The sequence below is a fragment of the Pyrgilauda ruficollis genome, unplaced genomic scaffold (assembly GCF_017590135.1).
Source record: "Pyrgilauda ruficollis isolate IOZ18807 unplaced genomic scaffold, ASM1759013v1 scaffold74, whole genome shotgun sequence".
Classification (NCBI taxonomy): Eukaryota; Metazoa; Chordata; class Aves; order Passeriformes; family Passeridae; genus Pyrgilauda; species Pyrgilauda ruficollis.
In genome coordinates this window covers 1788046-1802228 of record NW_024529266.1, presented here as the reverse complement: position 1 = coordinate 1802228, position 14183 = coordinate 1788046, and the positions used below count along the sequence as shown (strand labels likewise).

General features: G+C 41.5%; 1 protein-coding gene across 19 annotated transcripts in view; it reads left to right on the top strand.

Moving 5' to 3' along the window:
• ARHGEF28 (Rho guanine nucleotide exchange factor 28) overlaps window positions 1-13567 on the top strand; it is a 120121-nt gene extending 106554 nt beyond the window's left edge. For 18 of the 19 annotated variants that reach the window (XM_041486180.1, XM_041486178.1, XM_041486181.1 and 15 more), the window contains one exon: window positions 12425-13567. In XM_041486180.1, the coding sequence (XP_041342114.1) occupies window positions 12425-12585 (161 nt within the window). In that variant the 3' untranslated portion in view covers window positions 12586-13567. The remainder of the gene's footprint in view (window positions 1-12424) is intronic. The other variant, XM_041486182.1, reaches the window with a different exon arrangement.
• Window positions 13568-14183: the final 616 nt, after the last annotated feature.

Sequence of the window (14183 nt, the reverse complement as noted above, 5' to 3'; positions counted from 1 at the left end):
TTTGTTATCGCTGGGCAGGGCTGGCACAGAGCCAAGGCCTTTCCTGCTTTTGGTACTGCCACACTGGGGAGGGGACTGGGGGTGCTTGGCAGGTTGGGAGGAGATGCAGCCAGGACAGTGTCCCAAACTGACCAGAGGGATATTCCAGACCTGTGGCACCAAGCTCGGTGTATAAAGTGGGGGAAAGAAGCAGGAAAGGAGGAGACATTTGTGGTGATGTCATTTGTCTTCCCAAGTAAGCATTTTGCATGATGGGGCCCTGCTCTGCTGGAGATGGCTGAACACCTGCCAGTGCATGGGAAGCACCTTGGTTTGTTTTTCTCATGTGCACAGCCTTTGCTTTCCCTATTAAACAGTCCTTTTCTTAGCCCATGAGTTCTCCTGCTTTTACGCTTCTGATTCTCTCTCCAGTTCTTTTGGTAAGAGAGGGGTGTGTGGGGTTTCTGGCTGGGGTTAAACCACCACTAAGGCTACCTTAATTAATCTAAGTTGTGGCCTAATGACATTGCGTAAAAGCATTTGCTCTACGTTTATATCAGGGAGGTTGAGAACAATAGGCCTGGCTCTTTTATCATATTTGTGTTAAGGTGAATTTGTTGCAATCAGGAGAGATATACAATATAAAACTGATGCAAGTGTGATGAAAAATAGGTGAAATATGCTTTGCACTACACTGATAAGAAGCCATCTGAAGTGGTACAGGCTCTTTGTCTACACTTCCAACTCAACACTGAATTTTAGCAAGAAGCAAATCTCAGTAACTCAGGGCCTTATTCAGATAGCATAGCTGCTGCTGCCAGCGCTGGAGGTGGCTGATGGGATACCATTATGAGGACTTAGTTGAGTAAAATTACTTACATCCCTTGGAACCTGGTAAATAATGATTAGCAACACCCCCAAAAAAGTCATCACAGTTCTGCATATGAAATCATTGTGTGTTAATTTTTATATTGTTGTTGCTGAAAGAACTCCTTCTGAGTACATCTCATTTTTCTAAGCTGGAATGTAACTGTGTCCCATACAACATACACTTTAAAACAGCATCCTTTGGAGTTAGTGACAGGCCAGCCCCTTACCACCTACAGAATTGCATGTGAAGACGTGTTTCAACCTATTTTTTTTCTGATATGTCTAATAATATTTTTAATAGTGCCATTTTTTTCACTGTTCCATAGTGACCAAATTCTTTCTGATTTTCTTTCACTTAGAAAGGGGGAAAGAGGGAAATTTTTAAAAAGCAGAGGATGATATGACCCATGGAGCTCCCAGTTTGTCAGGGAGCCTCCTGAGCAGGTGTGATATTTTCAGCTACTTTAATTTTTTTGTCTTTTTTAATTGAGTAGATGCCACATTGAGAACAATTCTAAATTGATTTTTCTGTGTTCACCATATAAGTATGGATGGCTACACAGGTGAGCACAGGGCTAATTCAGTGCTCAGTGTAAGTTATAATGAGAATAAAATTAAATGGAAATATATAAGAATACGAAGTTGAGGAACATCAGCACCAGTATCTTCCAAGTTCAAAAATCTCATTGATTTATTAGAACAATTAAGCTGTTACTTTTGACTCTGCAACAGACAACAGCAAATTTGCCTCTTTTCCATAGCACAAAACACTGGTTTTCATGCTCTGCTGGAAGATTTCCTTGTTTCTGAGATACTTGGGGGAAATGAATCAGAGAGGAAGTATTTCTTTTTCCTCTTGGGAATAATGGTTCTGTTTGTTTAAAACAAATGGCAAAAGGGATTAAATCACAAGGCAGTGTGATACCAAAGTGAAAAATATGTCATTATATGTCACGTGCAATTAGTATAATTCAAGTAACACTTGCTTCTTTTCACTTCTGTAGCAGCCAGATTTTGTTGTTCTGTTACTGATTTTCTCATCTCAAAACACTTTTCTCATTTCTGAAAATAATCACAGTAGATGTGGCACTATAACATAACCCTTTAATTAAGGCAGCTAATGATATTCTCGTTTTCTTTTGCACATTAATGTATGTAGTAGCTATCCTGTGTAATGCCTGTCTGATTTTATTCTTTCTATTATCTTTTCCTTTAGAGTTCATTCATTTGTGAAGGGAAATTTAAAATAGTGCACATCTTTAAGGTTATGAATGGAGTAAAAAAGATTGCCTGACCCTGTCTTTTGAGGTACCACTGGTGTTGGTGTAAATCTGCACACCATATTCAGGCTTTCATTAACTGCAGACTTACTAAACAGCAAAAGGAAGATGGCTGAATCTTTCTCATTTTTCTCACACTTTATGGTTCCACCAACTTCAGGGTAGTGGTTTGTGGAGTCAGTGGAATTAGTGGTGTCAATGAAATTGGAATTTTGTGGATGATCCCCCTTATATGCAGATTTATTCTTTACATGGATTGTGTTTTTTCCAGTAGGTAGAGGTTTCAGGGGAATAGAGGGATGAAAGGAGAACATTTCAAAGCAGAAAACAATGGGCAGAGGGTTTTTAGCCAGACAACTGGTTTATAGTGAGCTGGATCCTGAGCATTAGCTCAGGGATGTGCAGAGATGTGACTTAGATAGCAAGTCTGCTGGGAAAGAAGTAATCTTTCAGGAAAAGGGCCACAAAACAACAGTGTTGCTGGTTGTTCGATGTTAAGAAGATTCCTTGGGAGGTCTTTGTTGTCCTTGGAAAATGCTTTCTGTGGGTGGAGACCTGGCTACTGTGCCCTGCTTTAGTACATTAAAATATTTTGTATGTATTTTGTAATGAAGTTAGAGCCTGAAATAGATGCACTAGTGTAAATAAATAATTCATTCTAATAGCTGAAAGAAGCTGTTTATGGATGATCAAATTTTGCAAGATACTGAGTATGCAAACACACCCTGTAAAACCATGTGGCTGAATCACCAAGTGTATCTGTCTGGCTTATTTTGAAAAGTATAATCTCATTTTAATTATTTAGTATAATACTTTACATATTCCAAGAAATGGCCTGTAGCATGTTGTACAAAAATAATGAAGTGTTAGTAATACAAAACCTCCTCAGCATCATCTGCTGTTAAATATTTATTAAGACACTGGGGAAGATTGTCTGTCTTCTGCTGGTATTCATCACAGGAGCACCCAACTGCCTTCCAATAAATCTCATTGGCTGTCACCAAACTGGTAGAGGAGATTTCATGGAGTATATTGTTCCCCCTTGCCAGATGCTGTAGGAAACTTCTTTTGGGTGTAAATTTTTAATGGGGAAGTACAGAGGAGGAGCCTTGGTGCTGGTACGGAATTTGCTTATAGTTTAATCAAGTAGGAAGACTTCCAAGAGTCACCTACTGAGATTCCTTGACTATTCCTTGGAAGTTTGATCTAGAACTGGGACATAAATGATAAAAAATAGGTATGATTTTTCTGTATTTGTTTAGGGTCTATTGTAGAAAAATCAAACCCATGTAGTTTAAAAGTCATTGAATATATTCCATTATAAAGAATATATGAGAGGCAGGGAAAGTAGGGTATTTGGCAAGGGTGATTTTTTTTTCTCTTTATTAATTGAACTGGAAAATATAAGGATAATTGTTGCTGACAGAAAAACTGCAGGGAAGCTGTCTTCTGGGCAGAGCAGTTGAAGCACAGTGCCACCGGGGAGGGGATGAAGGTGTAGGAAAGGCTCCTGCATTAAACACAGGCAGTTTTGAGCTGAAGTGAAAATGAATACAGGCATTTCAAAACCTGCAGTAAAGGTGAGGTAGGAGGAGGTGATGCATTTGGGCTTAAGGGTAAGACCAGTGTTGCTCTTACAAGGGAGAAGTGGGAGCAAAAGTGAGGGAAGTGTGGATCTAAGTGCTCTCCATGCACTCGAGGGATGAACACACATGCTTATTTGATAATTGTGGGGTTTTATGGCTTTGATGTACAATTTTTCCTTTACCTCTTATGCAGACTGTTTTCACAGCAGTTACATGTTCACAGAGCTTTTAGCAAACAGTTAAAAAGGGCATTCATTTCAAAATATTCAATCACACTGAAAATTCCTATGCTTACAATGCAAAGTATGGGGAATGTTCATCTTTTCCAGTTTTTTCTTGATTTTTTTCAAGGACTCCAAGAAGAAAGCATGAGCACATCTACTTCCTGCCAAAAAGGAATAAAAATGGCTGTGCTAATATTCAATATACAGTAAAAAAAATAGTGAATATTTCCCTCAGTTTTGACCTTGGGAGAGAACAAGTATCTCTGTGACTATAGATAAGAGGCTTCTCTCAGATGCTCACTCATGTAGTCGTGCTTGTATTTTTTCCTGTATTAATCAACAACAGCAGCTTCTATTAAAGGGTAAGATTAGCATGTAATTGATTTGAAACAGGTGCTTTGCCTGATTTTTTTCTTCTGCTGCAATTCTATATATTGACTTAGTGCTCTTCTGCTGGTCTCTTTGAGTTTTGATCTTGTCAGCTTTTATGAGTAAGAAGTGGTGGATCTGGTCTGCTGTTGGGAAATTACCCTATAAAACCAAAGTGCTTAGGAGGAGACTTGAGTGTTTTATAAATTACCTCACCCTTTTAGCTTTTGTAACAGAGCTGTGCCCTTCTGCTACTCAAGAAAATGTTTGCCAAAGTCCAGAGCGCACTTCTTTATGTTGCACCTGAAAGAGTGGCCAAACGCTGGGGACTAAATTGCTTTTTTGCCAAGGTCTTTGATTTTATGTTTATTTCAAAGTGAAAAAAAAACCCCAACAAAACAACCTGCAACCAAAGAGCGTTCATAAATATGAGGCAGAGTTAATCAACACTCTAACATCTGTCTGTGGTAACAGATCAGAAGAGGAGTTTTGATGTGTAAATGTCCCCTTTTGTTTCAAAGGGAGTGACTTCATGTTCCAGAGACTGCTTTTTCAGGGTTAATGCTAGCTGGATCTCTTGTTTCAGGAGGGAAGGAGATAAAGCCTCACTGCAGCGTTTTATCTTCAGGGTGCAAATTGGGACAGTGGGTGAGGGAAGTGTGGGGGTGTGCTGGCAGGCAGCAGAAAGGGGAGCTGGTTCATTGTCCCTCGAGTCCTTGGTGGTGCTGTCTGTGTCTGTAATTTCATGGCGTTTCTGTTCCTCCATTACACACTCAAGCAGGAGCGTTCCCTACCCATGGCAGTTTGTCCGGCCTTCAGCCTGCTGGCCAAATGACTTAAGCAGACGACAGGCTAGGAGGAGATGGTTGCAGACCGCTTAGTTTACACCCACACTGGACATCCGAAGGAGGAGGCGGTGGGGGTTTTCAGCGCTTCCCCAGCACTGCTGTCAGAGGGCAGGCGAGCAGCCCTGCCCCTGCAGAGATGCTCTGCGTGGGTGTGCTGCTGCTGCTGCTGCCCCGGGTGGGGCAGCGGCCCTGCGGCGGCGGCAGCTGGTCGTGTTCCTTGTGATCCTGTGTAGGAAGAGTGTTCTTGGGGTTTTATGGGGCTTTCCTCTTGATCATTTGAGTGCAGCTGTGTTTAATGAGCTGGAAGAGAAGTAGGTCAATAAAACATGTGTTCGTTGTTAGCAGAATACCTGTTGGACCACGTGTTTGTCTGTAATTGACCATCTAAAGCTTCAAAGCTTAGCACAAAGACAGTTTAATAGGGAATTCATACTTAAATAAATTAATAATAAGCAGAAGCAGACAGCTGTCAGGCAGTCTGCCCTCCCAAGGTGAGACTGTGGGTATTTAATGCACAGACAAATTATGATTTAGATTCAGACCTATTTTTAAGTCTCTCTTATTGATATGCATTAGAAAAACAGCATGCCAAAAATAGCTTAGAACCCGTGTGCTTCAAAAACCAATACAACTGATAGCATAGCCATGTAACTTGGTTAAAATTTTAATCAACCTAATAAATTTTAATCAGCGTGCTATGAATTTGATGTCACAGTGACACTATCAGTATTTGAGCTTGGGTTAGTTTTAAAATACTTTCTTTGGTAAACACCAGTGTTAGAAATAGTATGTTACTGGCCCTTAATAAAAGAAAAATGACTGCATCATCACATTACTCCAAAACCTGGAGTATAAGTTGGAACTTTATGATAAATGCCATTTTGGTGGAATAAATATGTATTTTGTGTTTCTTGTGCCAAGAATTAGGTCCAAATTGTCTAGACGAAACTTCTCTGAAGACTTATGAGGCAAAACCTGAAAACGGACCTGCATTGTTTTACCTAAGCCAGCAACTACACAAAGAGCAGAAACATGCAGAATAATGGCAATCCCAGTAATTTTACTATGATCAAAAATACAGCATACACATAGAGAAGAGTTGTGTTGCAGACCTTATTCATGATAGACTTTGAATTCTTTCTGTTATCTGTCTTGTGATAAAAAGTGCACCAACAGCTGCTAAGACTAGTTAATTTAGGATATCTTCTGAAATAATTCCTCATCTGCTTTTTGTGTAAAGTTCTTACTCGTGAAGGTGCTTGTTTGCTTAAGAAATACAGCAGCTAGTTTTTCACAGGGTTGGGCTGGTCAAAAGTAAATAACAGCATTACGATTCCCAGACCAATTTTCTTGCCTTATTCAGTCAGCTGGGAGATGGATTAGGCTCCTCTTTCCTTGGTAGCTTTAGGGTCAAAATATTTTTCCCAGTGTTTTTTTGAGACCCAATACCAAATTCAGTTCCTACTGTGAAATCAGCTTTATTGAGTTGTGAAGGGCCTGGTTTGTTGATGGGATGTGGAATCTCAACTGCCAGTGAAACTGCTGGAAGTTGTCCTCAAATCATCGAGGCTCACATGTAACTTTTCTGTAGCAAGTGTTCTGATTTGGATCAGTAGCAGCAGTATCTTGGTTGTTCCAGGGTGATGCCCTGGCATTCCAGGTGCCCAGTACCACTGCATAGTGTTCCCTTTCTTCCACCAACTTTAAACAACTGAACCTGCAGTGTGGAAAATCCATTGCAATTTGGGAAAGTCTTAGTAGGCATTAAAAAAGCAGTCAAAATTGGTCATGGTGAGGAAAGGGAGAGAGGCTGAGGTGCTTGGAGTTCCCGGGGGAATTGGCTGTCTATTGCTAATGAATCTGCATGGAAACCCCTGGGAGCATCATCAGAGACAAAGAGCTGCTGTGGGATTTGCCAGTGGGTTTTTCAGTGGATCCCATGGGAGTTAGGCTGCCATTTGCTGTTGAACTGTGGTGGCAAACGAGAGCCTGTTACCCTTGAATTCCTTTGAATATCCCAGACCGGCAGACTTAGCACTGGTTGTTAGGTGTCTGCTTGTGCTTTGCATTATGCATGAGTGCCAGTGTGGGGATTAAATAGAGCAGCTCTGCCATTTCAAATAGCTGTGGCCTGAAGCTGATGTGTCAGCTGTCAGTCCAAATGAACTTGGTACCAGTTGTTATAAGTACATGTAAAACCGAAACCTAACTCTATTTATTATTTCAGAAGGTTAGTGCTTTTGTGACTCTTCAACGTATTTGTTGCTAAAAGTGGCATAAATCACTCTTCATTAAATGCAGTTTTATTATGCAATTTTATTTTGTAAAGAGGGTCAATGTGACAAATCTTGGAGAGTCACAGCAAGGTAATTGTCTGCAAAATCCATGTGGAGTGTTCCTTCCACCCTCCTGCCACCTTTTTTCCCCCACTTTTTTATTCCCTTTTTTTTCCCCTAAAAAAGTGTCCAGCCTGACGTGACCTCAGAGCTAACCCACCTTTGAGCAGGAGTTTGAATCCGAGGCCTTCTGAGATCCAAAGTACAATTGGAATTATCCTGTGATGCTGTGAAACCAGGGTCAGAGCTGAAGGAGGAACACTAAAGGCTTTCTGTTCAAAACACAGAGACTTGAGAGGTGTTTTTTGTTTGGAGTGTTTCCTAGTGCCTTGATTCTCCTGTCCTTTCCACAATCTTCACTGTGTGCAGTCTAGCCTTAACATCAAGGGCTCTGATCCTGGAAGAGAGAGAGGAGGGGTTGAAGGGGGCGAAGGAGGAAAATCTGTGGCATTTATTTGATGTGGAAGTGCTTACATCCTATGACAACAGACAGGAGGTGAGAATCAGCGTGACTAATGAGTTGTTTACTTGGCTTTTGTATCCCCTGCCCCCCCAGGTACACGGGCTGTGTTTGTTTTTTATGCTATTGATTTCAGATTCCTGCAAATACCATTCCTTTGTCCTTCACCTTGTCAGCAGTTTGTGAGATACTACTAATCCTCTCCCTTAATGCTGTGGAAAAGATAAGGTAGTTAGGATGCAGAATGCTACCTGTTTTTTTCTTTCTTTTCCTGTACAACAGTACGATATTTTTAGTCAGGAGCTGTCGTTTCTCAGAGTTTGGACGCAGACCCTGTTTGGAAAACTGAGGTCCCCTTATAAACTCCCTTGAGAACTGATCCCACATACGACAGGCCTGCCATCTGCCATTGTTTTCATATTGAGGTGGTCTAAAAATGTATGGAAAGAGTAGAGCGCCTCTCTGCAGTTTCCTGATGCTTGTCTTCATGGTACCAGGCCTAAACCCAAGGAAAACGGGGGAAAAAACTCCATTTGTTTTTTAGTGTTGAATTTGACAGTGTCTGTGTGATTGAGACAATTTGTGATTGGATCCAGAATTTGTTAGAACAGCCTCTAAACTCCTTTTGCAAAAATTGGTGGGGAAGACTGCTGGGAATGCCTGGGGTTTCTTTATTCAATTAAACAGTCTTAGCTGAGATTAAAAGGAGTAAAAGCTGTACTTTAGGAGCATTTAATACTGAGGTGTGGCACAGGCTACAAGTCCCAAAAAGGCTGAAGTGCTGTCACAGATCATCTAATATTTGGTCACCGGCCTCAAGCACACCCTTCTTTGCCTTTTGACCAGCTCAGCTTTGAAAGAGTGGATTTCTCTGGTCTGCCGTTCACTTTTACCTAGGGTATCCATGATGCAGCTGTGGATCTGGCTTGTTCTTAAGAAAAGACTTACCTGGAATATTGTAGGAGAAAATATATTTTATGTAAGTGAGAAACAGGTAAAGGGGGTTTCAGTTTGCACATAAATTCTGGGGTCCACGGTACAGAGAGATGCTGACAGCTCTTGCCTGGTGCAAAAGTGGGAGGGAGCAGAAAGTTGTGTCAAGACTAGACTGTGGAAGGATCTGAGCTACAGCTCAGTTTTGCTAAAGCTTTGGAAATAGTCAGGGAGTATTTTCTACATTTATCTTACGATGAAAGAAAAACAGAGTAAATGAGCAAGTGGATGACTGTGGCCAGGTAGAGCCCTTTCGTTTGTCCTCTCTGCGGGGGTGTGGGAGCATGGCAGCAGGCAGAGCCCAGCCAGGCAGCAGGGCTGTGGGCAGGGGCTGCGCCCCAGCTTTTGCTGGCTGCTGGTGATGTGGGTGCTGGTCTGGTGGGCGCGCTGTTGAGCCAAACACAGCCTGCCAGGGAGAGCATCTGTCGGCAGCTTGGAGGAGAGCAGGAAAAAGGGTAAGTAAATGCTGAATTGAAACAAAGGAGACAACAGAACTCATTTTATGGCTGATTTTGACAGGTGAATTACAATCACATTGAAGGAAGCTCATAAAAGGCCAATGGTCTGTATTTGCTTGACTCTTGATCCATAGTGAATTCTGATGGTTGCCCCAGTGCAGCGGAGACTGAGCCTGGAGAGAGACTGGGGAGTTCCCGTGGGTGCCCCAGCTGCCAGGGGATCATGGGAGAGAGAGCTTCTTGGGTGTCACTTTCTGACAGCCCCTTTGCCTTGCTGTCTGCACAAATAATCAGTTTGTTTTCCTTTTTTATTTTCATTAAACATCCTCAGCTCTCAAGAGTTCCTTAGTAGACATCAGCTGATGTTTTCGAGTCTGGTTTCAGAAGTTTCCTCCTTGTTTTGGGAGAGCATTTCAAGAGGAAGGTTTCTCCTACCTTTCTCCTGCTTGGTCACAAGGGCAACTCATGAGGGTTTCCTCATGCTAAAAAGAGCTCAGGGGAGGCTTCTTGGCTGCTGTTACTGTTCTACATTACAACGACCAAGGCTGACCGGCAGTTCAGTCCACTTTTCTCAGTCTCCCTTCACCTGAAACTGTTGTTACCATTTCTAGCACTTCTTCCACACTTCACATGCATCTACCCTCGGGGCACATCACGCTGCTGCCTGTGATACCAGCTGGTCTGCTGGCTCAGCTGCTTCCAGCATGGCACTGGGCAGAGAGACAGCAGCCACCCTCCCTGATGGCAGGCTGAGTGTGCTGGCCTTGGGGACGCGTTGTGCTTTTATTAGGCAGAGTCTGTGTTGAGTGCCACCTGAAGTGCATCCAAAACCAGCCCCTTCCCTCCTCAGTTAGATTAAGCACAACCTTTCCAGCCTGAAGCCACTTGGTGCCCCAGCAGCAGCTGTGCTCTTACCTCCTGGGTGCTCTCCTGCTGTTCAGGTTTCCCAGATGCAATGTATTTAGGAAAAATAAATAAAAAAGAAGTTGAACTAGTGATAAATCATTTATTTTGATAGTGACAGGATCTGATTTGTTTTTCCAGAGTGCTGAAGAGTTTCCACTGCTCAGCTCTGCTGCTTGTAGTTATAACAGTTAATGAGAAATGGTTTGGAAACAGCTACTGTTTTAATTGCTGAAGCAATTACTGTTTAGTTTTGATGGTGAAAAATAATTGCATGTAAGGTGTTTCTTTTCTGTGTATTTTCAAATTTGTAATTAGGCTTCTCAAATTATGTACTTCTTAAACTTTGGAAACAGATCTTTCAAATAAGTGTTTACTCCCTGGTATTCTTATGTACTTAACTTGGGTAATGTGAATAGACTTACAGGACTTAAAAGAAATACTAATGTAGGTAAAATTACCTGAAAATGTAGGTGTTTAGAAGTTGAGGAACTGCTGCTAGTAGGGCTCTTTTAAATAAATAAACATACCTAATGCATCCAGTTTTCATGAAGATGGGCAGACATATTTTTTGCTTTCTCCTGTGGGCTGCAAATTGCAATCTTTTTCTAATACAACCATCAAAAAGAAATAAGTGCAGACATCATCTTCAAAAATCAGGCCTGTTTGACTAAGTTAGGGAGTCAAGACTTTCTGTGTTATGTATTGCAAATAACTCGCAATCAAGACCTTTTCTGGATTTTCATCAAGACTGAAACTTAATCCAGTATAAAACAGTGAAAGAAAGAAAACTGAAGACTAATTTTTGTAACATTCTGTGTCATCCCACTATGACTAAGCTCATTTATAAATACCTTGCTCCTGCCATTGACTCTGCAGACTTGGCAGCAAGAATAAGATGAATGTGGTTTATGCTGGGAGCTGCAGCCCCAAAGGCTGTTTGCTCCCCCCAGCTGTGAGAATATCAAAGAGAAGATGCTGAAGGCAGCGGCTGCGATATGATGTGTTCCCACATGCCCACTGCATAATCATCCCACACTGCTCCACATACCCCATGCCAGGGAGCAGCCAGAGAGCCTAGGCTGAAATTTTCAGGGTGCCAGCAAGCTTGTTTTGCCTTGAACTCCTGCCTCAGTGAACAAGACTGATGAAAGTCACATATATTTGGGGAATGCCAAATGTGGGCATGTGTCACTATGAATTGCCAGTATTTAAGTGACTTGGTGTGTAAAAACACAAATAGATCCTTCATAGTAGATTTCCATTGCACGTAGATGTGAGAAGTAGGGACCAGAGCAAGCATGAAATGTCTCTTCAGCTCTGCATGAAGTGATCAAGGCCCAAAGAACCCCAGTTCTTGGTTTGCGTGCTTCTGGCATTACCATGCTCTACCAGGAGTTCAAAGCTCCCTTTCTTTCTACAGAGTCCTATTCTGAGAGGGAAGAATGAAAATTTGAACCTCCTGATATAATAGAAGAGTTGGTCAGGCTAAGATTACGGTGAAAAGTATTGCAGCATATCCGTTACAGATATTTTTCATCGCTGTGCATGAGGATACACATTCTTTGTTATGCAGCTTGCTTTTATGGTAAAGTTGCTTTGAAGAAATACAGATGTAGAAAAGCTAACTACTGAGATGCAGGTCCTGAAGGCCGAAAGTGCTACAAAATGCTGACTAGGGATAAAACCCAACTTTGCTCACTTAATTCTTTTGCATCCATAAAAGGAAGGCTTACAAATAAAAATTCTGTGTAATGATGAAAACTGTATTAATGTTACAACTGTATTATTACTAACAAAGATACTGATTATGTGCTGTGTGTTTCCCTCCAGCTCAATTCTGACCTTGTTTATGTCTTTCCATTATTGTTTGTCCGTTTAGTAAAGTGTGGCTACACATTTATAATTATTATTATTATTATTATTACTTGACATAGATTTCACTAACTTTGGGTAAGATACATCTCATCAGGCTGTAGTATAATTTTTTCTAGAGTACTGTTTTCCTTTCCAGACAGATGCAGCAAACTGAAAATGGTGCTAATGAAAAAGTCAGAATTTGACGTTTTGATGGCATGGATGTGGCAGAAAAAGCATTGTCCTTCTCTTATGTTACAGATCTGAACACATCACACACCCAAGGTTTCCAGACAAGTGTTCCAAACCAAGAATCCATCCAGTCACCACAGGTAGATGAACTGCTGCTGAACGCCCAGACTGAGAGCCTGCAGGATGCAGAAAGTGGAGCCAGAGTAGAGGAAAAGATTGTTTACCTCTGATAACTTGTTTCCTAATCTCAGTAGCACTTTGGAAAGATAACTGTGTTTGCTTTTCTAAATTTCTGTAGTCATTCTCTGTATGACCATCTGGCTTTAAGGGTAGTATTTAATAGTAAGTGCAAAATTTTCCCCATGATAAATATAGCAAGTAAGTTATTTTGAAGCCTTTGTTGTATAATCTTTCATTTATGTCATGATTTCAAATCTTGCAAAGCTTCATGCTTTGCAAGAAGCAATGAGTAGCAGGGGAGACATAACATTTTGAAATTGTAGAGGTGCCACCAAGGACTATGCAAGCTAGTGTTGATTTTCATGAGTCCTCTTCTTACAAGGATGAGCTACGAGAGATGGGTCTGCTACTTGAGATTTCAGAGTGTGTATCAGTACAGCTGTGATATAACATGAGAAAACAGCAATGTAACAATGATGGCTCGAGTTTTTGCTGAAATGTGCTATATACCCTTAGCTGTTGGGTCATTTTCCTTATCTTCTAGCTCAGGAACTGCTCAGAAGGGGATTTTTTTTATGTCTGAGCATAATTGCAAAATTGTAAGTGTTTTTTCATGTCCCAAAGCTTATTATCCTTTTGATACTACTGCCAATTTCTGTGAAGAGATGCACCAAATCAGTTATTGTATTATAACTGTTCCTCATTTCAGTAAGTGTCCTTACACATTAAAATTTACCAGATGAAACCATCTCACTGGTCAAAAGAAAAGAAAGGGGATAAATAGTAGGCTTCAGTTAACTGAACTCTTCTGAAACTCCACTGCTTTCCTGTGTAGAAATCAGATAGCTTTCTGCTTTCAGATTCATGGGATTCTCTGTCCTAGGCAGTAAGAAACCTGTTTTGTGCCTTTTTGTGCCTTTTTGTCTTTCTGAAAAATCTGTACACTTCTGTCAAACTAAATAAATGTTCTGTGCATTTCTACAAAACTATAATTTTGATTAATTGTGAGATCCTCCAGAGAAATAAAAAAACAGGAAGAACAAAGTGTCCAGGCCTTGTTTGCACTGAGCTCTGTTGCAGATGTGTGTTGTTGATCCAACATAGCCAAAGCTGTGTATTTCAGTGGCAAAACCAAGGATGTGCCTATCACCACTTATCATGGCTGATGGCATTGGCAGAGGTGCAGCAGAAATGCAGCTACACAGCTCCTGAATGCTCCTGCCAGCTGCCTCACATCTGCCCAGCTCAAGGATGTCAGGGAAAAACACTGACATTTCCAGGTGAGATACCTGGATCTCCCATTTGACTGGGTCAGCCCCAGGTGCCAGTGGTTTCCATTTTTCCCTAAGCCCTGTGTTGTGTGACATCTTTTGCAGGGCACAGGGTTTTAGATGTGTGCATTTGTCAGCAAGGGTTTCCTGACTGAGAAGGATTCTCTTCCAGGGACTGGGGTGCTTCAGGGAATACCTGAAAGCAGAGCTTTCTGAGCTGCATCTGACTGGACTCCAGAGTACTTGTTCACTTGTTATCTTGGACAAACAACCGAGCACCTGGCATGATGAGCAGGACATGATTCTCAGCTGTATTAACTGATATGCAAGTGCCATCAGGGAAAGACTGGGCCTGCAGATGTCATTTCCAGTGTCTA